The 20,639-nt window shown below is 47.5% G+C and overlaps 3 protein-coding genes across 5 annotated transcripts; all 3 read right to left on the reverse strand.

Moving 5' to 3' along the window:
- Positions 1-1,856: 1,856 nt before the first annotated feature.
- LOC101783992 (myosin-1) lies at positions 1,857-3,065 on the reverse strand. Its single transcript, XM_012847513.1, has 2 exons — positions 2,388-3,065; positions 1,857-2,261 (listed from the first exon to the last, which is right to left on the reverse strand). The coding sequence occupies exons 1-2, from the start codon at positions 3,063-3,065 to the stop codon at positions 1,857-1,859; spliced, it is 1,083 nt and encodes a 360-aa protein (XP_012702967.1).
- Positions 3,066-10,077: 7,012 nt separating this feature from the next.
- Positions 10,078-12,155, reverse strand: LOC101764676 (ras-associated and pleckstrin homology domains-containing protein 1). 2 transcript variants are annotated; one of them, XM_004977220.4, is made up of 2 exons: positions 11,819-12,155; positions 10,078-11,695 (listed from the first exon to the last, which is right to left on the reverse strand). In XM_004977220.4, the coding sequence occupies exons 1-2, from the start codon at positions 11,984-11,986 to the stop codon at positions 10,319-10,321; spliced, it is 1,545 nt and encodes a 514-aa protein (XP_004977277.1). In that variant the 5' UTR covers positions 11,987-12,155; the 3' UTR covers positions 10,078-10,318. The 2 variants fall into 2 exon arrangements, with proteins under 2 accessions (XP_004977277.1, XP_004977278.1); XM_004977221.4 differs by having other exon boundaries at positions 10,078-11,703; positions 11,819-12,151.
- Positions 12,156-14,513: 2,358 nt separating this feature from the next.
- Positions 14,514-20,234, reverse strand: LOC101765348 (long chain acyl-CoA synthetase 9, chloroplastic). 2 transcript variants are annotated; one of them, XM_004977222.3, is made up of 12 exons: positions 20,081-20,234; positions 18,931-19,460; positions 18,035-18,115; positions 17,522-17,794; positions 17,224-17,355; positions 16,959-17,132; positions 16,650-16,879; positions 16,444-16,561; positions 15,990-16,121; positions 15,758-15,892; positions 15,485-15,691; positions 14,514-14,943 (listed from the first exon to the last, which is right to left on the reverse strand). In XM_004977222.3, the coding sequence occupies exons 2-12, from the start codon at positions 19,378-19,380 to the stop codon at positions 14,779-14,781; spliced, it is 2,097 nt and encodes a 698-aa protein (XP_004977279.1). In that variant the 5' UTR covers positions 19,381-19,460; positions 20,081-20,234; the 3' UTR covers positions 14,514-14,778. The 2 variants fall into 2 exon arrangements, with proteins under 2 accessions (XP_004977279.1, XP_022683838.1); XM_022828103.1 differs by having other exon boundaries at positions 20,073-20,217.
- Positions 20,235-20,639: the final 405 nt, after the last annotated feature.

Below are 20,639 nucleotides of genomic sequence, written 5' to 3' on the forward strand. Positions count from 1 at the left end.
GCATCCCGCCACCGCCATCCTCGCAAGCTGCGCGGGCTTCCGGCGGCTGGCTCGGGAGGCAGCGCGGCCGTGGGGAGGTGGAGGAAAGGGCGGCGTCATGGCGGTTGCGTCCGCCGAGCGACGTGGGGGGAAAGTAGTGTTGAGGAAGATTAATCTTGGCATAGGGCGATTATCATATTGCTGTTTGGAGGCGCACTGTCGTAGAAGAAGCATTGCACAAATCACAACGGACCTCTGGCCCTCAAAGTCAAGAATTTTTCGATATTTTATGGCCATGACCAAGGTATCGATTTGCGTAATGTGGCTTGTCGAACTTTGGTTCCTTTGGAACACATGCATGCGTGGTTTTTTTCCCCTCATGATGATCTGTGAACTGGTTATTGTGAACTTTTGTCCCAAACTTGGACATACACACACATATTGTGAACTTTTGAAGCCGGTCATGAGAAAATTAGATTCCGTAGAGACAAATTTAAAGTGCTAAGAAATTGTGACGGGCATGTGACTTGAAAGCAAGATCGAATTCGGATGTGCACAAGTATGACAACGCACTCTCCTAAATTTAAAGAGCAATACTTGTCGTTTGGCACGGGCTAGCTTCGTCGTTGGCCTTCCGGACGGTGCAGCCCGCGGCCAAGCTTGATGCTCCGATAGATCATATCCACACGCGCTGACCGCCTGGGCCATGCATCGACGTCATCTGGCCATTTGGGTGCCTAGTTTTCGGCTAGCAAAAAGGGTCGAGGCACAACACAACCCCACGGCTTGGCGATGGAGCGTTTCCCCGGCCCGGCGGCCCCGATGGAAACAGAAGAAGCCGTTCGCCCACAAAAACCGGGGGCCGATGCTAGGTGGGGATCCAACACGAGTAACTGATCGACGTCGTCCATCTCCAACTCATCAACGCCGCGGGCAAAAGCCAAAGGGTGTCACGTTGTCGTCTTCATTTCTGTTGCACAGCAAACAAGCTAGTGTTGCGCCCCGTCGCTGCTCAAGCTAAGGCAATTGTAGACTGTACTCTATATCGGTGTCCACCCGTCACATAACCAACTTGCGGATCATCGGTTCGCGCCCTTTGCTAAATGCACGATTATTGCACGTGCACGTTTGCGGATTGTCGGTTTGCGCCCGATGCTGCGGCATGTTTGTAATTGCCGGTCTGCGCTCGTTACTTGCCGTATTTGTATATCGTTGTCGGGTTGTGTCCGTTGCTTGGTATGTTTGTAGAGGTTGTCGGTTTGCGCCCTTTGATAAATGCGTTTTTGCGGATTGTCGGTTTGCGCCCGATGCTGCGGCATGTTTGTAATTGCCAGTCTGCGCCCGTTACTTGCTGTATTTGTAGATCGTTGTCGGGTTGTGTCCGTTGCCTGGTATGTTTGTAGAGGTTGTCGGTTTGCGCCCTTTGATAAATGCGTTTTTGTGGATTGTCGGTTCGCGCCCGTTACTTGCCATATATACTTGCGGATTGTCGTTTGCGCCTTTGCAGATTGCCGGTTCCCGACTTACGAACATGTATATCATCAGCTTTCATTTATTAGCTATGTAATTAATTGTCATATGCTATTTCCCGCTAGTTTTTAGCGGGTTACACCCTTTTTAAATCGCTTTGCACGCCGGTTGTAAAATTGGATCGCAATGGTAATGATTGGTCACCGCGATTTCAAGCCTTATGAAGCACAACCCCCACTAAAAACATACTGAGACCAAGACTCATGATCCTCTGACTGAGTACAACAACTAAATTCTTCACCACAGATGACTCTAGGCAGGTAACAAGGATCCACGCAAGTTTTTAAGACGACACGCACACATCAGGTGAAACGATGGCTTATTACTTGAAATGCATAAATGATCGATCATGGGGTCGATGATCCAGCAATCATCCAGCAGGGTTCGTCGACGACCATGGGCGCTGCCGGCCCGTCGAGCAGGAACGGATCCAGAGAGCTGGCCTCGCCTACCGGGTCAGTCGACGCGACGGCCGCACCTGAACCTGAAGCTTTGTTGGCCGAGTCGCCGTCGGTGGCGCCGACGCGCAGATCGTTGGCGACGCAACGCGGCAGCGGCGGCGGCATCAGGTGGTCGACATCCTGCTGGGTGTCGTCCATGGGCTGCGGCTGCGCCAGTGCCGGAGGCTGCTGCTGCTTCTGCTTGTTCTTGCTCTGCTGGCGAAGCTCGAGCACCTCGCTGTGCATGCTGGCGTGGTTCTCCTTGTCGAAGGTGGGGCTCGCCTGCGGGCGGTACTCCGGCAGCAGCCGCCTCTGCCTGTAGCGCAAGCCGCAGGCGTTGCACAGCGTGGCGGGCCCCTCCGGTCCCTCCCTCCACTGCGGCGTCTCCGACGACCCGCAGTGCACGCACTGCTTCTCCGACGCCGCCGCCGCCGCCGCCTTGTTCTTCTTCTTGTTCTGCGGCGCCGGCTTGTCGGAGTCCGTGGTAGCCGTCGCGGGCGCAGGCGATGGAGAACTCCCCTTGGCCGCGTTCCTCCGTGCCGTCCGGTACCCCTCGGGAAGTGGGCCTTCCCAGACGGGACCGTCCGGTGGCGGCGGCGGCGGCTGGTCTGAGACGGTCGTCGGCGTCGTCGCCCGCCGGCGGCGTCGCGGCTCCCCCCACTGCTCCCCGGCTGCCCAGCGCCGGCGGCCGCAGGTGTTGCAGAGCGTGCGGGGCCCCATCGGCCCCGTCCTCCACTGCGACGTCTTGGTCACGCCGCAGTCGCCACACGTCCCCGCCCTCGGGGTCGCCGGTGGTGGGGGAACGGGGAGCCTGAAGGACCACCATCGGGACGTCTCGGCTCGGACGCGAGGGCCCCGCTTCTTGCGCGGGACGGCGGCGTCCCTTCCGGCGACGACGGCGGCCAGGAGAAGCGCCGCCATCCACGAGACGGCGCCGGCGAGGCGCCCTTCCCGCGCCCTCTCCGTGCCGCCACCGCCCGGCATCATGGCGGTCGCCACCGCAGGCCGCTGGGTTTTGCTGGGGCCAGATCCCTGCGGCGGCGGCGGCGGGGCGTTGGGGACCGGGCTCGCCGTCTCACGGTGGCGCTCCTGCTCGCTGGGCGACAAGGGCGTCATGGCGTTTGGCGTGAGCACGTCGAAACTGAAGTGTGATGCAGGCGCTGTCTGCCTAAAGTACTCGCGGACTGGACCGGGTGGAGCGGGTTTTATTTGCTGGGTTCGTCCGGCCGGGTTGGGGTAGTTGGTGGTAGCTTGAGCCGGTCCGGTCCAGGCTTTACGCTTGCAGCGTTGCAGTGAGCGAGTTCCACGCGTCTCTTTTTTTTTCCCCTGTCATCAACGATACTGAATGCCTAAGGTCCTGTTTGGGAAGGGGCTGTTAAAGTTTAACACCCCACTTTTAACATTTTTTAACACTTTCCTATCCAAACACTTGTGTTAAAAGTGGGGTGTTAAAGTTTAACACCCTATTTTTCATAAACACATGGAGAGGGTGTTAAAACTTGCTAAAGGTGTTAAAAGTGGTCCCCCTCTCCACTTTTTCCCAGGTTACCCTTTCTCTCTCCTCCCTCTCTCTCCGCCGGCCATAAATGAGGGGACAATAGAGTCATTTCCCACCAAAGGTGTTAAAGTTTAACACATCATCCAAACACCCCAATGTGTTAAACTTTAGCACTCTATTTGAGAGTGTTAAAACTTTAACACTTGTTAAATTTTAACACAAGTATCCAAACAGGCTCTAAATTTCTAACGACTTTGAAACCAGACGAATTACTTAGCTGTCTGAACACGTTGGCGCTACGGCCTGCGTGGCGTTTATGCCTGAAGTATCATGTCGTTTCTGCCTGACTCCTTTCTTCAGACGCAGGCGCTGCGGGCGTCGCTAGCTCCTTTCTTACCCGCAGGTTCTACATGCTTTAAACGATAAAAGGGTTTCTCGTCTAGGGGACACTGAATAGGTGTGTGGTTTTGTGCACAGGACATCAGCAAAGTGTTTTGTTGAGTGGACACACTGAGAATAGGTGTGGAGTGTGTCACGCACAAATTCCATCTTAGTGTGTGTTCCACGCACAACTTAGCCACAAACACGAACGTTTTTAAGATGAAATTAAACAAACAGACCGACGAAAATCGATAAATTATTACTGGAATGGGAAATGCATAAATGATCATGGGCACCGATCCAGCAGCTGGAAGAACCTAGTCGATCAAGATCCAGCAGGGTTCTTCCTCCTCGACGTCGATCATGGGCGCTGCCGGCCCGGCCCGTTGAACAGAAACGGGTCCAGCCAGCTCGCCTCGATCGTCCACCGGGTCAGTCATGCTGGGCGCACCTGCGTTGTTGGCAACGAGTCACAGCACCGTCAGGTGGAGCATACCCATGCAGCTCCTCATCAGGTCGACGTCGTCCTGGCTGTCGTCCACGTGTGTTGCGGCTGCTGCTATTTGTTCTTCTTCTTGTTCGCCGGCGAGCACTCCGATCCGGGACCGGGCCGGCTTCCTGGAGGCCGTGCCAGCCATCGTCGTCGGCACCTGAAAGGGATTCATCACCGGCGATGGAGACTTCCGCTTGGCCACGAGTCAAGTGATGCGTGGAGCTTCATGTGTGCGTGCGTGCGTGCGCGCTCGCGTGTGTTTTCTCTGCCTAGCTTGTGTTTGCTTGCTTGCATGTGTGTAAACGGCGTGCCTAGCTTGAATGCAATCAAATTCATTTTCATCATCAGAAATCAAGTCAACATGAAAGACCTTCTCATAATTTACACCAGCATACTCAATTTCATCGTTTTTCCCCCAAGGATCATCATCTGTAGGGTTTTCCTCAGTCCCAGATTTAATAACAGGATCAAAGAGATCTGCCAGGGTGGTACATGCGCTCTGTTGTGTGGGTTGTGCATGCGAATCTGCTACTACACAAGAAACATAATGTATGCTCTGTTCTATGGGCGGCTGATGAATGACAAGCCCGAGCCTACAAGCACAGATGTAATCAACTCCTATAAGGATATTGCTAAAGCCCAAATATATATCTAACGAACCCTAGGCCCCCAAATCTCATGAACCCATGCCATGTTCTGAACCCTAGATCCTCAAATCACTTGGGGGAAATTTGAATCTTACCCGTCAGGAACCCAGGATAGGTTTGACACCTTCTATGGGGAGTCATCGCTGCATAGTCGCTCCACTCCAAGACCGGGGAACGGGGACCAAGTCGCAACCATCGGGCCTGGTCTCTTAGTGCAGCTCGCGGATGGGGAGAACTTGCCAGAGCTAAGTTGCATCAGTGGCAGGAGGCATGGTGTGTGTGATTGGTGGCGGTCGGTGAAGAGTCGTCGGAGATTATGGCAAGCCGAGAAAAATTGCAGAGGCGGCAGCGAGATTTTTTACGGATGGTGCCGTGAATAATCTGGATAGGATGCAGCTGCCAGCCGATGTGCAGGTGGTGTATCTGAAGGGGGTATTTTGGTCTTCCTAGGCTACGCCATCCATCCTTCCGGCCAGGAAATCATTTTTTAATGGAGCCCATTTTTTAATGGAGCCGATGTGTAGTAGACAAATCGATGCCTTTTGCAGTGTTCAGGAGCCTAAAACGGCAAATTGAGTGTGCTTGGCACAAAACCACGTTTTAGCGGTGTCCACCAGACAAAAAACTCTTTGTTGTTTGTTCTTCATGATAGATAGGCAGAACAAAAAACTCTTTGTGATGAGCCTCACGTCGACGCAAGCTAGAATCGACTAATTAACAATGAAACGACGTAGCAAGGGTTGCTCATCCTAAGTACTCCCTTCGTTCCAAATTGTAGGTCGTTTTGATTTTTCTAGGTTCATAGATATATCGAGGTGCATAATAATATCTATGAACCTAAAAAACTCAAAACAACATACAATTTGGAACAGTGGAGGTACGTGACATGCCTGTCACTTGCTTTTCTTTTTGTCCGTGGCAGTATATATAAGCAAATCTCACCATATGGTAATCTGCAACACTGAATAGGTAGAGGTCTCTTGGTGTCTCAGATTCGGGAATCTAGAGCACTGCACTACGATCATCTTGCCCTCCACTCATGAAACCTGACATGCAAAATTTCCTATCCAAAAGAACAGCTGCTGGTACGTATCATCATATGATGCAACACAACTAAACGAATGTATAACATTTCCTAGATTTTGTTGTAGCATTGCTACTAACTAGATTGCACACGAAACTTTTTAAGACCAAATAGATGCGCAGCCAATGAACCAAATTTTTAAGACCAAACGCAGATATAAAAATCCAAATTTATTTAAAGTCCTGCAATGATGATGAACTTAGCCAAAATTTTAAGACGAAACAAACACTACAGATTGAAAGTCGATATCCTATCTAAGTTACAGCTGGGAAACAAGTAAACGATTTATAGAAGATGAGCATCCTCACGGGTTCTTCCTCCACAGTCGATGACGATCCAGGAGGGTCCTTCCGGCTCGATGATCATGGGCGCCGCCGGCCCATCGAGCAGGAACGGGTCCAGCTCCAGCCACTCCGGCTCGCCCACGGGGCCAGCCATGCCGGAGCTGGATGCAACCGCGTTGTTGGCCGAGCCGTCGTCGGTGGCGCCGACGCGCAGCTCGCTGGCGAGGTAGTACTCCGGGGCCGGGATCTCTTGCTGCGCGGGCAAGGACTCCATCGTCGGTGATGGAGACTTGCGCTTTGCCAGCGTCGTCGGTAATGGATATGTACTTGTCATTTCTTCTTATTACCTTCAAAAACCTATAGCTCGTTTGGTTGCACCCATTTTCATCCCACTTACCTTTAAGAATCAATATAATGTGTATATTGTCGCTTTGCACCCATTTCCTTTGAAAATCCATTTGCACCTTTATCTCTTTGAAATTGTAGGCTGTCGGTTCGCATAAGTCGTGTGCCGAGCTTGTAGGTTAAATTTCAATTGCTCATAGTAATGCAAGCCTTGTGAAGCACAGCCTTAGTTTATTAGGTAGATTTAGTGGCAAACTATGTGGGTACATGACCACTATAAGTAAGATAGTTCCCAAAGCCCTGATTTGTAAACAAAAACAAAAAATAGAGTCAAACAAGATTAAGCTGACACTACTGTGAGGTGTCATACGAACTGTGGAAATTAAAGGGTGCTCTTTTTTTTTATGGATCTTATATTGTGTTTGTTCTAATGATATATGGTTTTTCTATGGGAAAGTATGTGCTAGCTGTTAAAGCTAGTGTGGATTCTCATTTTATAGGTTGGCATGAGTTTGTAAAATGATTGTACCATTATTTATGGTGAATTCCTGGATTCAAAGCAGCGACTTAATTGAAGGCAAAGGGATTCAAGAAAATCTGGTATTGAAATGTACCATATCCAATTTGGAATACTTACTCTCAATTAATATTGCCTAAAATATTCATGCATGGTTATGCAATCAAAGAGGTTAAGAGGGGGTATGTGGACTAAACAAGCATGGCAAAGTTGCCTATAATAAGTTGTAAAACAACAACTATTTCAAAGATTTTGCAAATAAAACTAAAATAACAAGCATTTTAATTTGAATCAAATGGAGGAATCCCAAAAGGGGTTTTATTCTTGCTGGCATGTGTTAAGCATGATTTTCGTTGACGTGGCATGTAATTAAGAAGGGACAAGGAAAGGTATGCAAGGATACAACTCATGTTGAGTCATGAACATAAATGTTGCGTGGTGTCTGTAAAATGACAAAATAAAAGCATGGACTGGACTGGACTGGCATTTTTCAAACAAAAAGGTCCTCGCTTCTCTTGCTCAGTCACCTGCAACTGGATGGCTATATGCGCACTTGCTAGCATGCACGTTTCTTCTTTTCTTTTCCTTGCTTCTTGATAGATAGCGTAAATGGCCCATGCTATGGTCACACTTTGGAATAACAGTTGCACAAAATCTCGTCAAACAGCATGAACCTGACATCTATCGTGCAGTGGCGTGGCGTGAACAAGATCGAGGTCGCGGGAGGAGTAACGTCAGCTGTTGTCACGGCGTTGGCCGCCTCGACGTCCGCTCCATCGTCCACCTCAGCCTGTGGCCATCTATCGCCTCTGCACCTCCGCCGCCTCCCTCGCGACCTAGCCATGGTGGGCCCGTGGATTTACGGCAAGAGGGAGGAGGCAGACGAGCAGCCATATCAGAGGTGCGGCCGGTCGACGAAGAAGACCACTGCGGCAGGTGTGTGATTCGACAGTTCACAAGTGGGATGGGCCGGTGGGGCTCGCCAGTTGACCGCTTGCCACGAGGCACGAGCCCACGACCGCATATAGGGCCGCCTCAACACGTCCATATGTTCGGCTTAAGGCCCATCCGTGATCCTTCGCAGATGCCCCGGTTGCTCCCGCTCGGCAAGTGATGGCACCACCGCGCCGGCACGGCGGCGCGCAACCCTCTTAGAAGAGGGCCCAAGGCGCGCCAGCTGCACCATTGGTACTGGTAGCTTAGCAATGATTCTCCATGGTTTCCATCAAAAAAAAAAATGATTCTCCATGGTTATATCCATTGTTGTACGTCTTGTAGATTATGAAGAAATTGAAGTCGTGTGGTTTTGCATTGCATCTAAATGCACTTCGATTGCAGTGTCGTAGCTATTATGGGTTATTTTTAAGCACGTGTCACATCGAATGTTTAGACACTAATTAGGGGTATTAAACGTAGACTATTTACAAAACCCATTACATAAGTGGAGGCTAAACGACGAGACGAATCTATTAAGCCTAATTAATCCATCATTAGCAAATGTTTACTGTAGCAACACATTATCAAATCATGGACTAATTAGGCTTAATAGATTCGTCTCGCCGTTTAGCCTCCACTTATGTAATCGGTTTTGTAAATAGTCTACGTTTAATACTCCTAATTAGTATCTAAACATTTGATGTGACGGGTGCTTAAAAATAAGTCAGGGAACCAAACCAGGCCTATAATTTATTTTGGCTTATGATGAATTTTATACAAGTTTTATCAAATACCTCTACTTTGGTTCTGATGGTTTTAAATGTTGAGTGTCCTTTATGGATCTAAGTTTATTCGTTGAGCAGTTAGTTTTTTACAAACCAATGAGGTTCGCATGAGGCCAGTCTCAATGCACAGTTTTATTACACTGTTACCAAAACTGGAAACTAGGTAATTGTGCCTGTTAAGTGTTATGGGGATGAAATTCCTCTCAGATACATGAAACTCTTCATTCTATCTTCTAATAAAGATCTTGCCATATCAGCAAAATTGCTGATGTGGCATGAAATTTAATGTTCATGAAATTTCCACTAAGATTTGGCCTAATACTTACTTAATATGAGTTAGCAACCAAGCTCCACACGAAAATTTTCCAAGATGAACAGAGACACGCAACCAAGCTCGATAGGGTTACTGAGAAAAGAGTCGAAGGAAGGAGACTTAGGGCCTGTTTGGATACCCTGTGTTAAAGTTTTAACACTCTCAAATGGAGTGCTAAAGTTTAACACATTGGGGTGTTTGGATGGTGTGTTATTAACACCTTTGGTGGGAAATGACTCCATTGCCCCCTCATTTATGGCTGGCGGAGAGAGAGGGAGGAGAGAGAAGGGGCAATGGTGGGAAAAAGTAGAGATGGGGACCACTTTTAACAAGTTTAACAACTTTTAACATCTCCTTGAGGTGTTTATGAAATTAGGGATGTTAAACTTTAACACATCCCTTTTAACACATGTGTTTGGGAAGTGATAAAAAAGTGTTAAAAGCATCTCCCGTCCAAACCGGCCTTAATATTCTTTCTCCCGTCTCAGCTGGATTGCCAGTTTCCTTCCAATTCAGTGAAACACGGCAAAGATTGCTCAGGTCATTCTAGGCAGGTGACATGTTTCTCTCTCTTGCTTTTGCGTGCACAGCAAAACAGAGAAGAAGCATCACCCAATCTGCAACCCTAGGAATAGGTAGGTTTCAGAGAGGCTGAATGGAATATTTTAATATTTTAGTTCCCACGGACTGTTTTTGCGCACATTGTGGTTGCCTAGGCCTGAGCGCTCCACCTGGATGCACGCCGTCTTGCCCAATTCGGCAATCACTTCACTTGGACAAGACGGGAGTACCATGAAGGTACGGGTGCAGTTGATGAGTTGCAGGCAAGCATGCTCCCACTGCAGTACACAAATATACCATCATGCCATTTTCACCTCTGCCGCAGCGAACCTACATGACTCTCAGAATTATTAGCTGGAGCGTTGCCACAAATCCTGCCATCAAGTTATCGACCAAGCTCTACACGAAAATTTTCCAAGAGGAACAGATACACACAACCAAAGGCGATAATGTTACCGGTAAAAAGGTGGAAGAAGAAGATTACTATTCTCATCTCAGCTGATTTTCCCTAGTTGGATAGGCTAGCTACTCGATCAAGGACTCATCTCCGTCGTCGATCAGCGGCGCCGAAGGCCCCTCCAGCAGCAACGAGTCCAGCGAGCTCGGCGCGCCGTTTGGGTCATTGCCGCGGCCGCCACGTCCTTGGGCGGTGGCGTCGATGCCCCCAACGCGTGGGTCGCCGGGGAGGCTGTCCGCCGGCTGCGGCAGCGGCTGGTGCAGCGGGGTTCGCGGGTACTCGTCCTTGTCGTGCCACCGCCGGGGAAGCAGCACGTTCATCGGGTCATCGCCATCGCCGCTGCACGCTAGCGCGCCGGTCAGGTCGTCCATGAGTCGCGGCTGCTCCGTTGGCAGAGGGGGCTGGTTCTTCTGGCCCTTCCGCTGTCGGTGGAGCTGGAGCACCTGGCTGTGCCTGTTGGCGTGCTCCGACGGCTCGAAGGAAGGGCTCGCCAGCGGCCGGTACTCCGGCAGCAGCCGCCCCTGCCTGTAACGCACGCCGCACGCGTTGCACAGCGTGCTGCGGCCCATCGGCCCCTCCCGCCACTGCGGCGTCGACGACGAGCCGCAGTGCAGGCAACGCTTCGATGACTTCCGGGGCCGCCACGGCTTCTTCTTGGACGCCTTCGGCGGCTTCTTCTTTTTCTTCTTGAGCAGGTACACCGCCGGCGCCGGCGCCGGCGGCGACGCTGGCTCCATCCTCGGAGGTGGAGGCTTCCCCTGCTTCGGCGGCTTCTTCCTCAGCAGGTACACGTCGGGAACTGACCCAGGCTCCCAGATCGGGCCGTCCGGCGACGAGTCCGACACCGGGCTCTCCGGGGGCGGCTCGGCGACCGTCCTCGCCGACGCTGGAGGGGGCCGGTGCACCTGCTCCCGCAGCGCCCCGGCTGCCTTGAGCCGGACCCCGCAGGCGTTGCAGAGCGTGCCCGACCCCATCGGCCCCGACCTCCACTGCGGCGTCTCGACCGCGCCGCACTGCAGGCACCTCCTTGCCCTCTTAGCCGGCCTCTCCATGGCCGGTGAGGGGGTGTGGGGGTCGTCAGGGGAGGGGGGCGGGCCGTGGCGCACGCGCAGGCGCTGGGGACGAGGAGACCTCGCCTCCTCCGTCGGATTCGTGGCCATCGACGCTGGGGGAGCTGGGCTCTTTGCCTCCTCCGGCGCGGGGACGGGGAGCTTGAAGGCCCACCAGGCGCACGGCTGGACGCGGAGGCGTAGGCGGCTGCGCGCCTTGCGCGGGACGGTGGCGTCGAGGCAGGAGACGGCGACGGGCAGGGGCAGCGACGCCGCTGGGAGCGAGAGCACATATCCGAGGGGCCCCTCCCGCTCCCCCTCCCCGGCACCGCCGGCCATATCGCCGGTCTCCCTGGTCGCCGCAGATCGCCGGGTTCTCGGTCCTAATCCAGGCGGCTGCGCAGCTAGAAAAAAAAAATGCTATCTTTAGCAGGCTCCCGAGCTAGAAGATTAGGGGAGATGCGACTGCGAACCCATCCCCCCAACTACCAAAAGTAAAGAGAGATTAATGAATCGCACCTCTATCTTGTCCCCTTCCACCGTCGCCATGGTCGGCGGCCGGACGCGCTGCGACGGGAGGCGGAGGCGGCGGCGGCGGCGGGTGAGGGAGCGAGCAAGCGGCGACCGTCGGGCGGGTGCGTCAGCAGCAGGGGGAGGAAAGAGAGTGCCGGACAGATGACGAGTCATGCCTTTTTTTTTTTTTTTTGCCGTGTTTTCTTTTCTTGGGTGGCCTCGAGGGTCACGAAAACCGCAAAATTTTCTTTTCACGAATTCCGGCGAACTTTGTCGGAGGTGAAAACGCGATCTTTGCGTGTGCCCCTGGCTTGTATTTTCTTCAGTAAATACGAAATAAAATTGGTAATGGCGCAAAGATGTGCTGAATATGGATTAAATTCGAATCAGTTTGCAGGTCGTCTGCGCAGGAGAGACGCAACTCCGACTAGAGAAGTCAATTTCGTGACAGAAGCATATGATCATATCATGGAACTTTTGTCAGGATTCAGTCGAGCTTTTAATACTTTGATTATTAATAGCTTCAAAGATATTGTGTTTGTAAATATAAAAAGTAAATAAGAATAATTTTATGATGTATTTCGGAACGTGACATTATACTCATCTTACCTTAAGCAACGAGATTTGTACGTCTATATCTTTAAGCATTCTCCAGTAAGTTTCACAAATTCTGACGAGATTTAAAGTTATTCTAACCACTAAGGTGCCACAAGATCCACAGCTTTTCAATCAACCGTCGACCTTCACTGTGGCATCAACGACTTGACAGTTGCTAGTCACAAAGGAGATCGATGTTGCAGTTGTTAACGCCACACTAGAGATTCAAAGTTGGTCACATAGAACTTAGAGCAAAGGCAGCGGACTTTGTAGTGATTGGTAAGGAAGGACCGGCAAATCTGGTGGCTACATCCACTAGAGGTGGAGGAGAAATGCAGGGGGTATCTCGCTGGAGAGAAAGTAAGTAGAATGAAATTCCGGTACGAAAAAGAGGTCACGCAATGAGGAGGAAGTGAAGGAGGATAGCTTCTTAGGTGGCAATAGGCAGGAGGAGGAGGCGATAGCGGAGGCTCAAGAGTAGGTGAAGAGCAAATACAAGCATGATCGCGAGTTCGATTGGATTTGGATCAAGAAGAAGAAAGACTACAAGCAGAAGAGAGGCTGGAAAATAGCGTGTTGGATCTCTCGTCCAAGATATAGAAATATAACAAAAATTGTTAGAAAAGTTTTCACTAACAATCTAATTATAATCCTATATTTATTATTGAAGAGTCGGTAGGCATGGATCTACCGGGGTGAGCCAAAAAAAAAGCAGGAGATGGTGTGGGCGAGAACAAAAGGTAGAATATAAGAAAGGGTTTTGTACTAGCAGCGGTAGGTGTGTTTGTAAGAGTGAAAGTGCTCAATTTGATTCGGATTTCGAAGAAGAAATACTCAAATAGAGAAGGGTAGCAAATTGACACATTGTAATGATCTAGAAATTTGGCAGATTTTGAGGTAAATTGATCACCGATCAATACCTTTTATACATTTATGGTTTTATTACTTACTGGGGAGTTGGTTGCGGCGGGAGTGGTTGGTTCTATAAGGCCCCGTTTGGATCATTGGAATTGAATTCCATCATAATAATCATAATTTAGACACAAATTAATTAAGCTAATATAATTGTGTGTGGAATATAGTTGTATATTATAGTTGGTGATATGGGAGAGATACTTATATGCTGCACTTCTACCATAGAGAAGCGAGTCTAAGAGCGTGCTATAAGAATTGAATTCCATTCTAATAACCATAATCTATAGAATCAATTTCCATCTCCCACCTCATGAATTTAAGATAGGCTTATATATAAACTTTGGAAAGTTGTGGAATGCCACATTCCAATATAAATTAGCCTACTCCATTAAATAGATTCTAATTCCTTCATACCAAACGGGGCCTAATAGGAATTTTATTTACGTGTGGTGGTTCGTGTATATAACTATATATCTATGTGCTTTAAGGTTTTTCTTAGTGTAGTTATATTTATTATTTCTTTATATGGCTTAGTAAAAAGATGGTGTTGGTTGGTTCTACCTGGGGTTTTCTTACACTAAATTGTGTACAAATTTATGTGGTTGAAAGGATTTTTTTGAGCATATAGCGTACTCGTGTGTTTCTTTGTATATCTTAGGATGGGTTTGAAAATATTGTATGCAACTTTAAGATTCAACCATCTGTAAAAAATAATGAATATAGCCCGACAAGCATGGTTGAATTTAATTTTTACATTCCTTTTGTTGCAGATGTGTTGAAAACTGCAATACACGGGCGACAGCTAGCTAAAAATATAATAGTATAAAATAGAGGTAAATGCTACCGTGTTATTTGTCCAAAACATCAAATATGTCATATGTGATTGGAGGAATGTGTGTACCCCGTGGCATGCCAGTTTAATATTTTGGTTTTTATTTGTTCCTCATAGCACTTCTACTCGGCTTCCAATCGTACATTCAAATGCCTAACTTCATTAACCAATATGATAATCTTGGCAAAGTTAAATTTAGATCACATACCACTGCAATACGAACGGATCCCGAATCTGACAGTTTTTCCATGAGATCCGGTTGACCCTTGTTTAACAACTCGACGAGTGGAAGAACAGAGGCACCGCACCATTCTAGATAAAACTAGCATCCAATAGTAATCTCAGGATAAGAGAACAAAAACAACGAGAATCCAATGCGATTTTATTATAAACACATGCAGGAAGCATCACATGAGGCTACATAGAAGTGCTCTTGAAATGGCAGGATACCTTCTCAGCATCAAGATTCAAGAGAAGCCACAAGCCCACAACTTAAAGTTTAAGGTTACAAAAAAAAACACAATCCTCATGATCAACTACCTGAATTATCCCCTTTAGCATCGACATGTTGGCGCTCTATATCATCTCCACAGCTGAACGTGTCAAAAAGAATGGCAGTCCGTCAGGCGTACAACTGAGCCAGATCATTCTCGTACGTCTTCCTGATCACCTCCCTCTTGAGCTTGAGGGCAGCAGTGACAAGGCCCGACTCAGGGGTCCATGGCTCTGGTATCAACTTGATTTTGGCTGGGATCTCAAACTTCTCAAGTCGCGCTTGCTTTCCAGCCTGAGGAATGGCAAGTGCATCAGTGCAGTCAAATTACGTATGATTTGTCTTGCCTAACATGCTTGCAACTCTCAGCGTGCATGAGTACGTGGATATGATTGTTGGCCTCAGATATGCAGAAACATTGCCAATGATGTCAACATATATGAAACTACAGTCATGGTCTTGGGTTGAATCAAAAGTGGCAACAAATAAATATTCCTTCACTACTTTTTGCCTAAAAGAGATAAATATCATGCTGCTTCTGAAACACACTAAGGTAACATGCATGGCATTATCGAGAAATTATAACTAAGCACAGTATGAGTGAATATGATGTATGCATACTTTTAGAGTTAAACTTATAAATAATTTCTTACATCTAGGGAAGAAAAAAAATGAACACATGGATGACAGAGACCATGGTGGTCCATGGATGCTAAATCCTTGTATTCCATATAAATGCACATGCAAAAGCATTGAGCCAAGCATGAAACATCTGTAATGATCCAACCACAGTATAGCAACCAGATGTTGACAGAGGTCAATAGAGAACACAAACCTTTGCTATAGACCCAAGAACTTCTTTAACAGCCTCTTGCTTCTGGCACAAATCAGAGAAATCACTATATTTAATTCCTTGCTGCGAAGCCCAGTTCTCCAGCTCATTATGTGCAGCTACCACAAGTGCAACACAGTAGTTGTGGAAAGGATCAGCGTGAACCATGATGTTCTCCACATATGGGCTCACAATCAAAGCAGCCTCCACCTGTTATCGCCCAATCAGTTAAGCAGTGCCATCAGCCAGTCTGACCAGAACTAGAATATTGCTTACCTTCCCCAGAGATACATATTCACCATGTTGAAGCTTCACAATATCTTTCTTACGGTCAATGATTTCAAGGCATCCATCTGGGTGGAAACGTCCAATATCACCAGAATAGAACCACCGCATACCTTTTTCATCATCCTTCACAAGATATATGAGATTAGTGCTACACAAATTGTGAAAGAAAATTTATCAGTGCATTTCATAAAGTATCCCGTGGAAATATTGGCAAGTATACTTTGTAGACTTCATTTGTTTTGGCTTCATTCTTGAAATAGCCTTTGGTTACATTAGGACCCCCTATGACTATTTCTCCCCGAGGCATAGGTGAATCAGTTGTTAAGTATCCACCTTCAGGCCAATCAATCAACTGAAATACAATGGACAATACGTCAGGACTTGCAAGAGGTCAACAGTAAACACTGACTATACTATCACCAGAACAAATCTGCAATGAGACATAGGATCAACAAGCCAGAAAATTCAAAGCACAAGCATGTAACTCATCTTGAAAACAAGAATGACAAACAACTTATTCCCCCAATTAAGGAAGATCTTCAATATAAAAACCTTCTTAGTTATTAAAAAATTTATAAAATATCCACACAGATCACACAATGGGACAAAAGCAGCTTTGTTGCGAAAAATTGATCCACCTCAAATTGAAATATGGCTGAGAAACCAAAGCTGACCTTAATATATGAACAAGGTAGTGGAGCACCAACACGGCCAACAGATGTATCATCATACTCAGAAAATGTCCCTCCAGCACAAGTTTCAGTCAGACCATACCCTTGACCTATTGGAGCCCTGAAAGTGCACAAGGCTGTCAATTTCAGACCAGGACAACCAAGATAATTGCCATCAAACAACAAAATGAGGATGTAAATAATATTACCCAAGGCATATATTGATAAATCTCTGAGTATCTCCAGATAGAGGTGCTCCGCCTGAGAGTACAAACCGAATCTTTCCTCCCAAAATTGCACGCACCTTTCCGAACACAAGCGTATCCCACAAGAGTTTCTCTAACCCCCAGGCACCAAGCCAGCTTCCATTGATTGCTGCAAGCCGGCGGTTATAGCCAATGTCAAACAATTTCTTTGCTGCACCACCCGTACCATCCACCTGAAGTCACCTCAGCACAAATGATAGCAGTCAATAACCAGTAAAGAACACTGGACCAGAACAGTGTAAAGGGCATAACCTTTTTCCTCACACCATCACGAACACGGTCAAGTATAGCAGGTACGGCAGTCATCAATGTTGGTTTCAGTGCAGAAGCATCACCTAGAGTTCCCTTTTTTATTTTGCTCGATGTATCAGTCAGAGTCAAAGGTGATCCGTATCCGATAGAGGCCCCGACAGCAGCCATTAGTGCCTAAAAAGCACAGTTTTTCGTATGGTGAATAAAGATTAATAAACAATAATGTGACCATATTTGGCCCATTCAGATGCCAATTGAAAGCTACCTCAGCTGCCAACTCAAGAATGTGTGCAAGTGGGAGGTAGGCCAAGTATATATCTTTACTACCAAGTACAGGCACGATGGTCATAACTGCTGAGAGTGTAGCCAGGACATTGCAGTGGGTCATCATAACTCCCTGTAAACAATTAAGATATATGTCAGTTCAGCAGCAGAGATATAACTGCACTTCTTTGTTTATTTAAGCAAGTTATGAAGCAACTCCCTCGTAAATTCTAGTACGCAAGAAAAAAAATTGATACAGAAAGAACAAAATAAAAACAACCAGGATGCATAAAGCAAACCTTGGGTAAGCCGGTGCTACCACTTGTGTACATTATCACTGCAACATCAGATGGGAGAGGCATGTTTGCTTCAACAGGTGCTTCAGTTCCTAACCTACCCACTTCATCAAATGACTCGATTATCCAGCTCGTGCTATTTCGAGCTAAAGAAACTTCATCTGAGATGCCTTCCTCATTGATATAAACAACACGTGTGACAGTGTCAAGCTGCCCACTTATATCAATCAATTTTTTTAGTTCTTTCTGGCCACAAATTACAGTAGTGACCTCAGTCTGGAGAGCAAAATGAACAAATTAGTTAAACATAGAAGCATATCAAATAGCAGGCAGGTGTTAATTACTTGAAACAGCGGTATTAGGAAGGATACATACATGCAACTGGTACAAATTATTTTCTGATGTCTATTAGGAAGAATGCCACTAATAGTACAAACTGATTTGTCTTGATAAACCAAGAGAAGCAGATCGCATGAAAACTGAGCAATTAGAGACAACATGAGACAAGTTACTGACCTCATTTAGTGAGTGGCATAGTGCTTCCTCTCCCAATGAGGCATAGATGGTGACAACTGTAATATTTTGTCTGAAGCATGCCTTGCAAATGAAAAGGAATGTCTAACTCAGAATTTCAGGGTGCAAAGGTTTAATATAACACAACAGTAAGAAGATGAAAAATGAGGCGAAGCAAGAAAAAGGGGAACCAAAGTAAATGTGTTCAAAAACCAATTATGTTTTTTCTACTTATAAACATGCATCATCCATACTGTTCCTGGTGACTTGGTATGCTCATCAGGTACTATATTTTTTCCATGGAAAAGTATCATGCACGCTGTTTCTGGTGACTTGGTATGCTCATCAGGTACTACACTGTTTCATGGAAAAGCATGTCCCATTAATAAAAGCAGGTCCATATATATATATATGATATATACAAGGTGGCTAACATTATTTTATATGGATGATCTGCTATGAACACTCCTACAAATTTTCCATGTACAAAATAGCAAAGCAGTGGGCCATCCAAATATATAATTGAATGTCCTTTCTGACTTACACCATATTGCTAATGGAAAGAATGAATGGTCTTAGGAAATCATTGCACTACTTGATTCATAATTCAGTGGTATGTTTAACATAAATCTTAGATGTACATCACCTGCACTAACAGAGTAACCTATGAGTTAATCCTGTGTCTGGGGCAATAATTTTGATTGAGCGGTCTATGTATAGTTAACACTGTTATTATTTAACACTGCCATCAACCATGTATTTCCGCATTTGATGCATTATGGATATAAAGTGGCCAGTGACCTTGGTTTACTTGAGTGTTGCAAATTGCAAGTGAAGAGAACAGGAATGCATTCACTAGTCTATCCTTAACTTGGGAGAGAAGACAGAGAATAGATTACCTGCAAAGCAACCTGCCATTCAGCTCTCGTCTCGGCAAAAATGGCAACACGCTCATTCTTCTGGTGGCCTAATCGAATTAGTCCAGATGAGAAGTTACAAACGCTCTTGAAGGCCTCAGCGTAACACTTCCACTCATACTCGCCCAGATGAAGCTTCTCAAATGATCTTCCACCAGGTGCTGATTCAGTTTCCCTAGAAATGAGCTTCCTGGTGCCAAGGAGTGGCATGTAGACATACTCCTTGCAAGACCGCTCGAACAGCTCAGCAAGGGTGGACACCCCTTCCCAGTGCGTCTCAACAGGCTGCTCAAATCGATAGTTGCGGACTGCATATCCAGGCTCTCCACCCACCTCAACTTGCACTCCCCTCTTCCTTTCGGCCTTTCTCCTCTTGTGGAGCAGCAGGGAGACCGCGACGGGAACAAGGAAGCCAACAAAATAAGGATTCATACTTCTGCAAGGGTGATCTTTGTAGCTACACTAGCTTACAGGAGGCAAACTAACAGACCCACATGCCCTTAGGCGAAAACCTGCAGAGAAGTACTAACATGAGGCAAAAAATCTCAAGGTTCCAGGTCCAGATTGCGACATCAAAGAAACTTTATAACAAGAGAAGAGACTAACTGCATGATTACTTTTCTTTTCTGACCTGGTCCATTGAGCAGTGCAACCACCCCACTTATCGACAGAAAATGGACCATTAAATATGCACCATTTTAACTGATGAGGTAAAGTAGTGCGGTGTGTATAGCTAATCTTTGACCTTCTAATACAATTACAACCATACCCTAAAGACGCACTTTAATGCACACGTAGACTGCACATTACGTATTTAATACTCCCATGGCGATTATAGAATTGAATACAACCATCCCTCATGCTTGGTTACCAAAAGTTAATGGGCAGTAACAATAGTTACTGGACAACTTTTCCCTGAAAAGAGGCAGTCTCTGTCCTGCATAGCCCCAAACACAGCGCAGTCAACAAAGACAGTCGCATAAAGCATTCCTGAGGCCCTAGGACTCTCCCGGAGGTGAATCAGATCGCCCCCCGCCCCCATCACCACCCCCAATTCACGTACACATCGTCAACAAAATTCAAACTGCAACCACGACAATGAGGGAAGGCGAGGGAGTAGGTACCCGCGTACCTTCCGGACGGCAGCGCAAAAGGGGCGCGTAGGTGCTTCGCGAGGACGGCGAGGGCGGAGGACGCGGCGGGCGCGAGGGGCGGCGGCGGAGAGAGTCAAGTTGCGTTCGGTTTGGTTCTCGCCACTTGTGTCGCTCTCGCACGCGGTGCTGCTCGCTCTCCGCTCCGTCAGGCGGGCCCTACCGAATCCAATCCCTCCCTTAGCCGCCATCCGGCTGGGGCCGGGCCCAGCCCCCGTTCCTGAAGTTGGGCCGAAATGATGGGCTGCATATGCAGTCCCTGCCCTGCTACTTTTTCTCTTATTTTCCTTATCTATCCATATAAGCTGCTTCTGCTTTCCAAAACGGTATCGAGCATTTCAGCCCCTGTTTCTTTTTTATTTTTCGAAAATTTTAGACTCTGCTTCTACAACATGCTTAACCGATTGCATGATACATGGCGAGCATTTTTTTTTTGTAAGAACAGTACATAAAGCAAGCCAACAGTAGCTGATTGCTCGTGCCAGAATCCAAGCTCACTCTTCATACACCATACACGGCAGACATCAAAAGATTATCACT

Source organism: Setaria italica, chromosome VII (genome assembly GCF_000263155.2).
Source record: "Setaria italica strain Yugu1 chromosome VII, Setaria_italica_v2.0, whole genome shotgun sequence".
NCBI lineage: Eukaryota > Viridiplantae > Streptophyta > Magnoliopsida > Poales > Poaceae > Setaria > Setaria italica.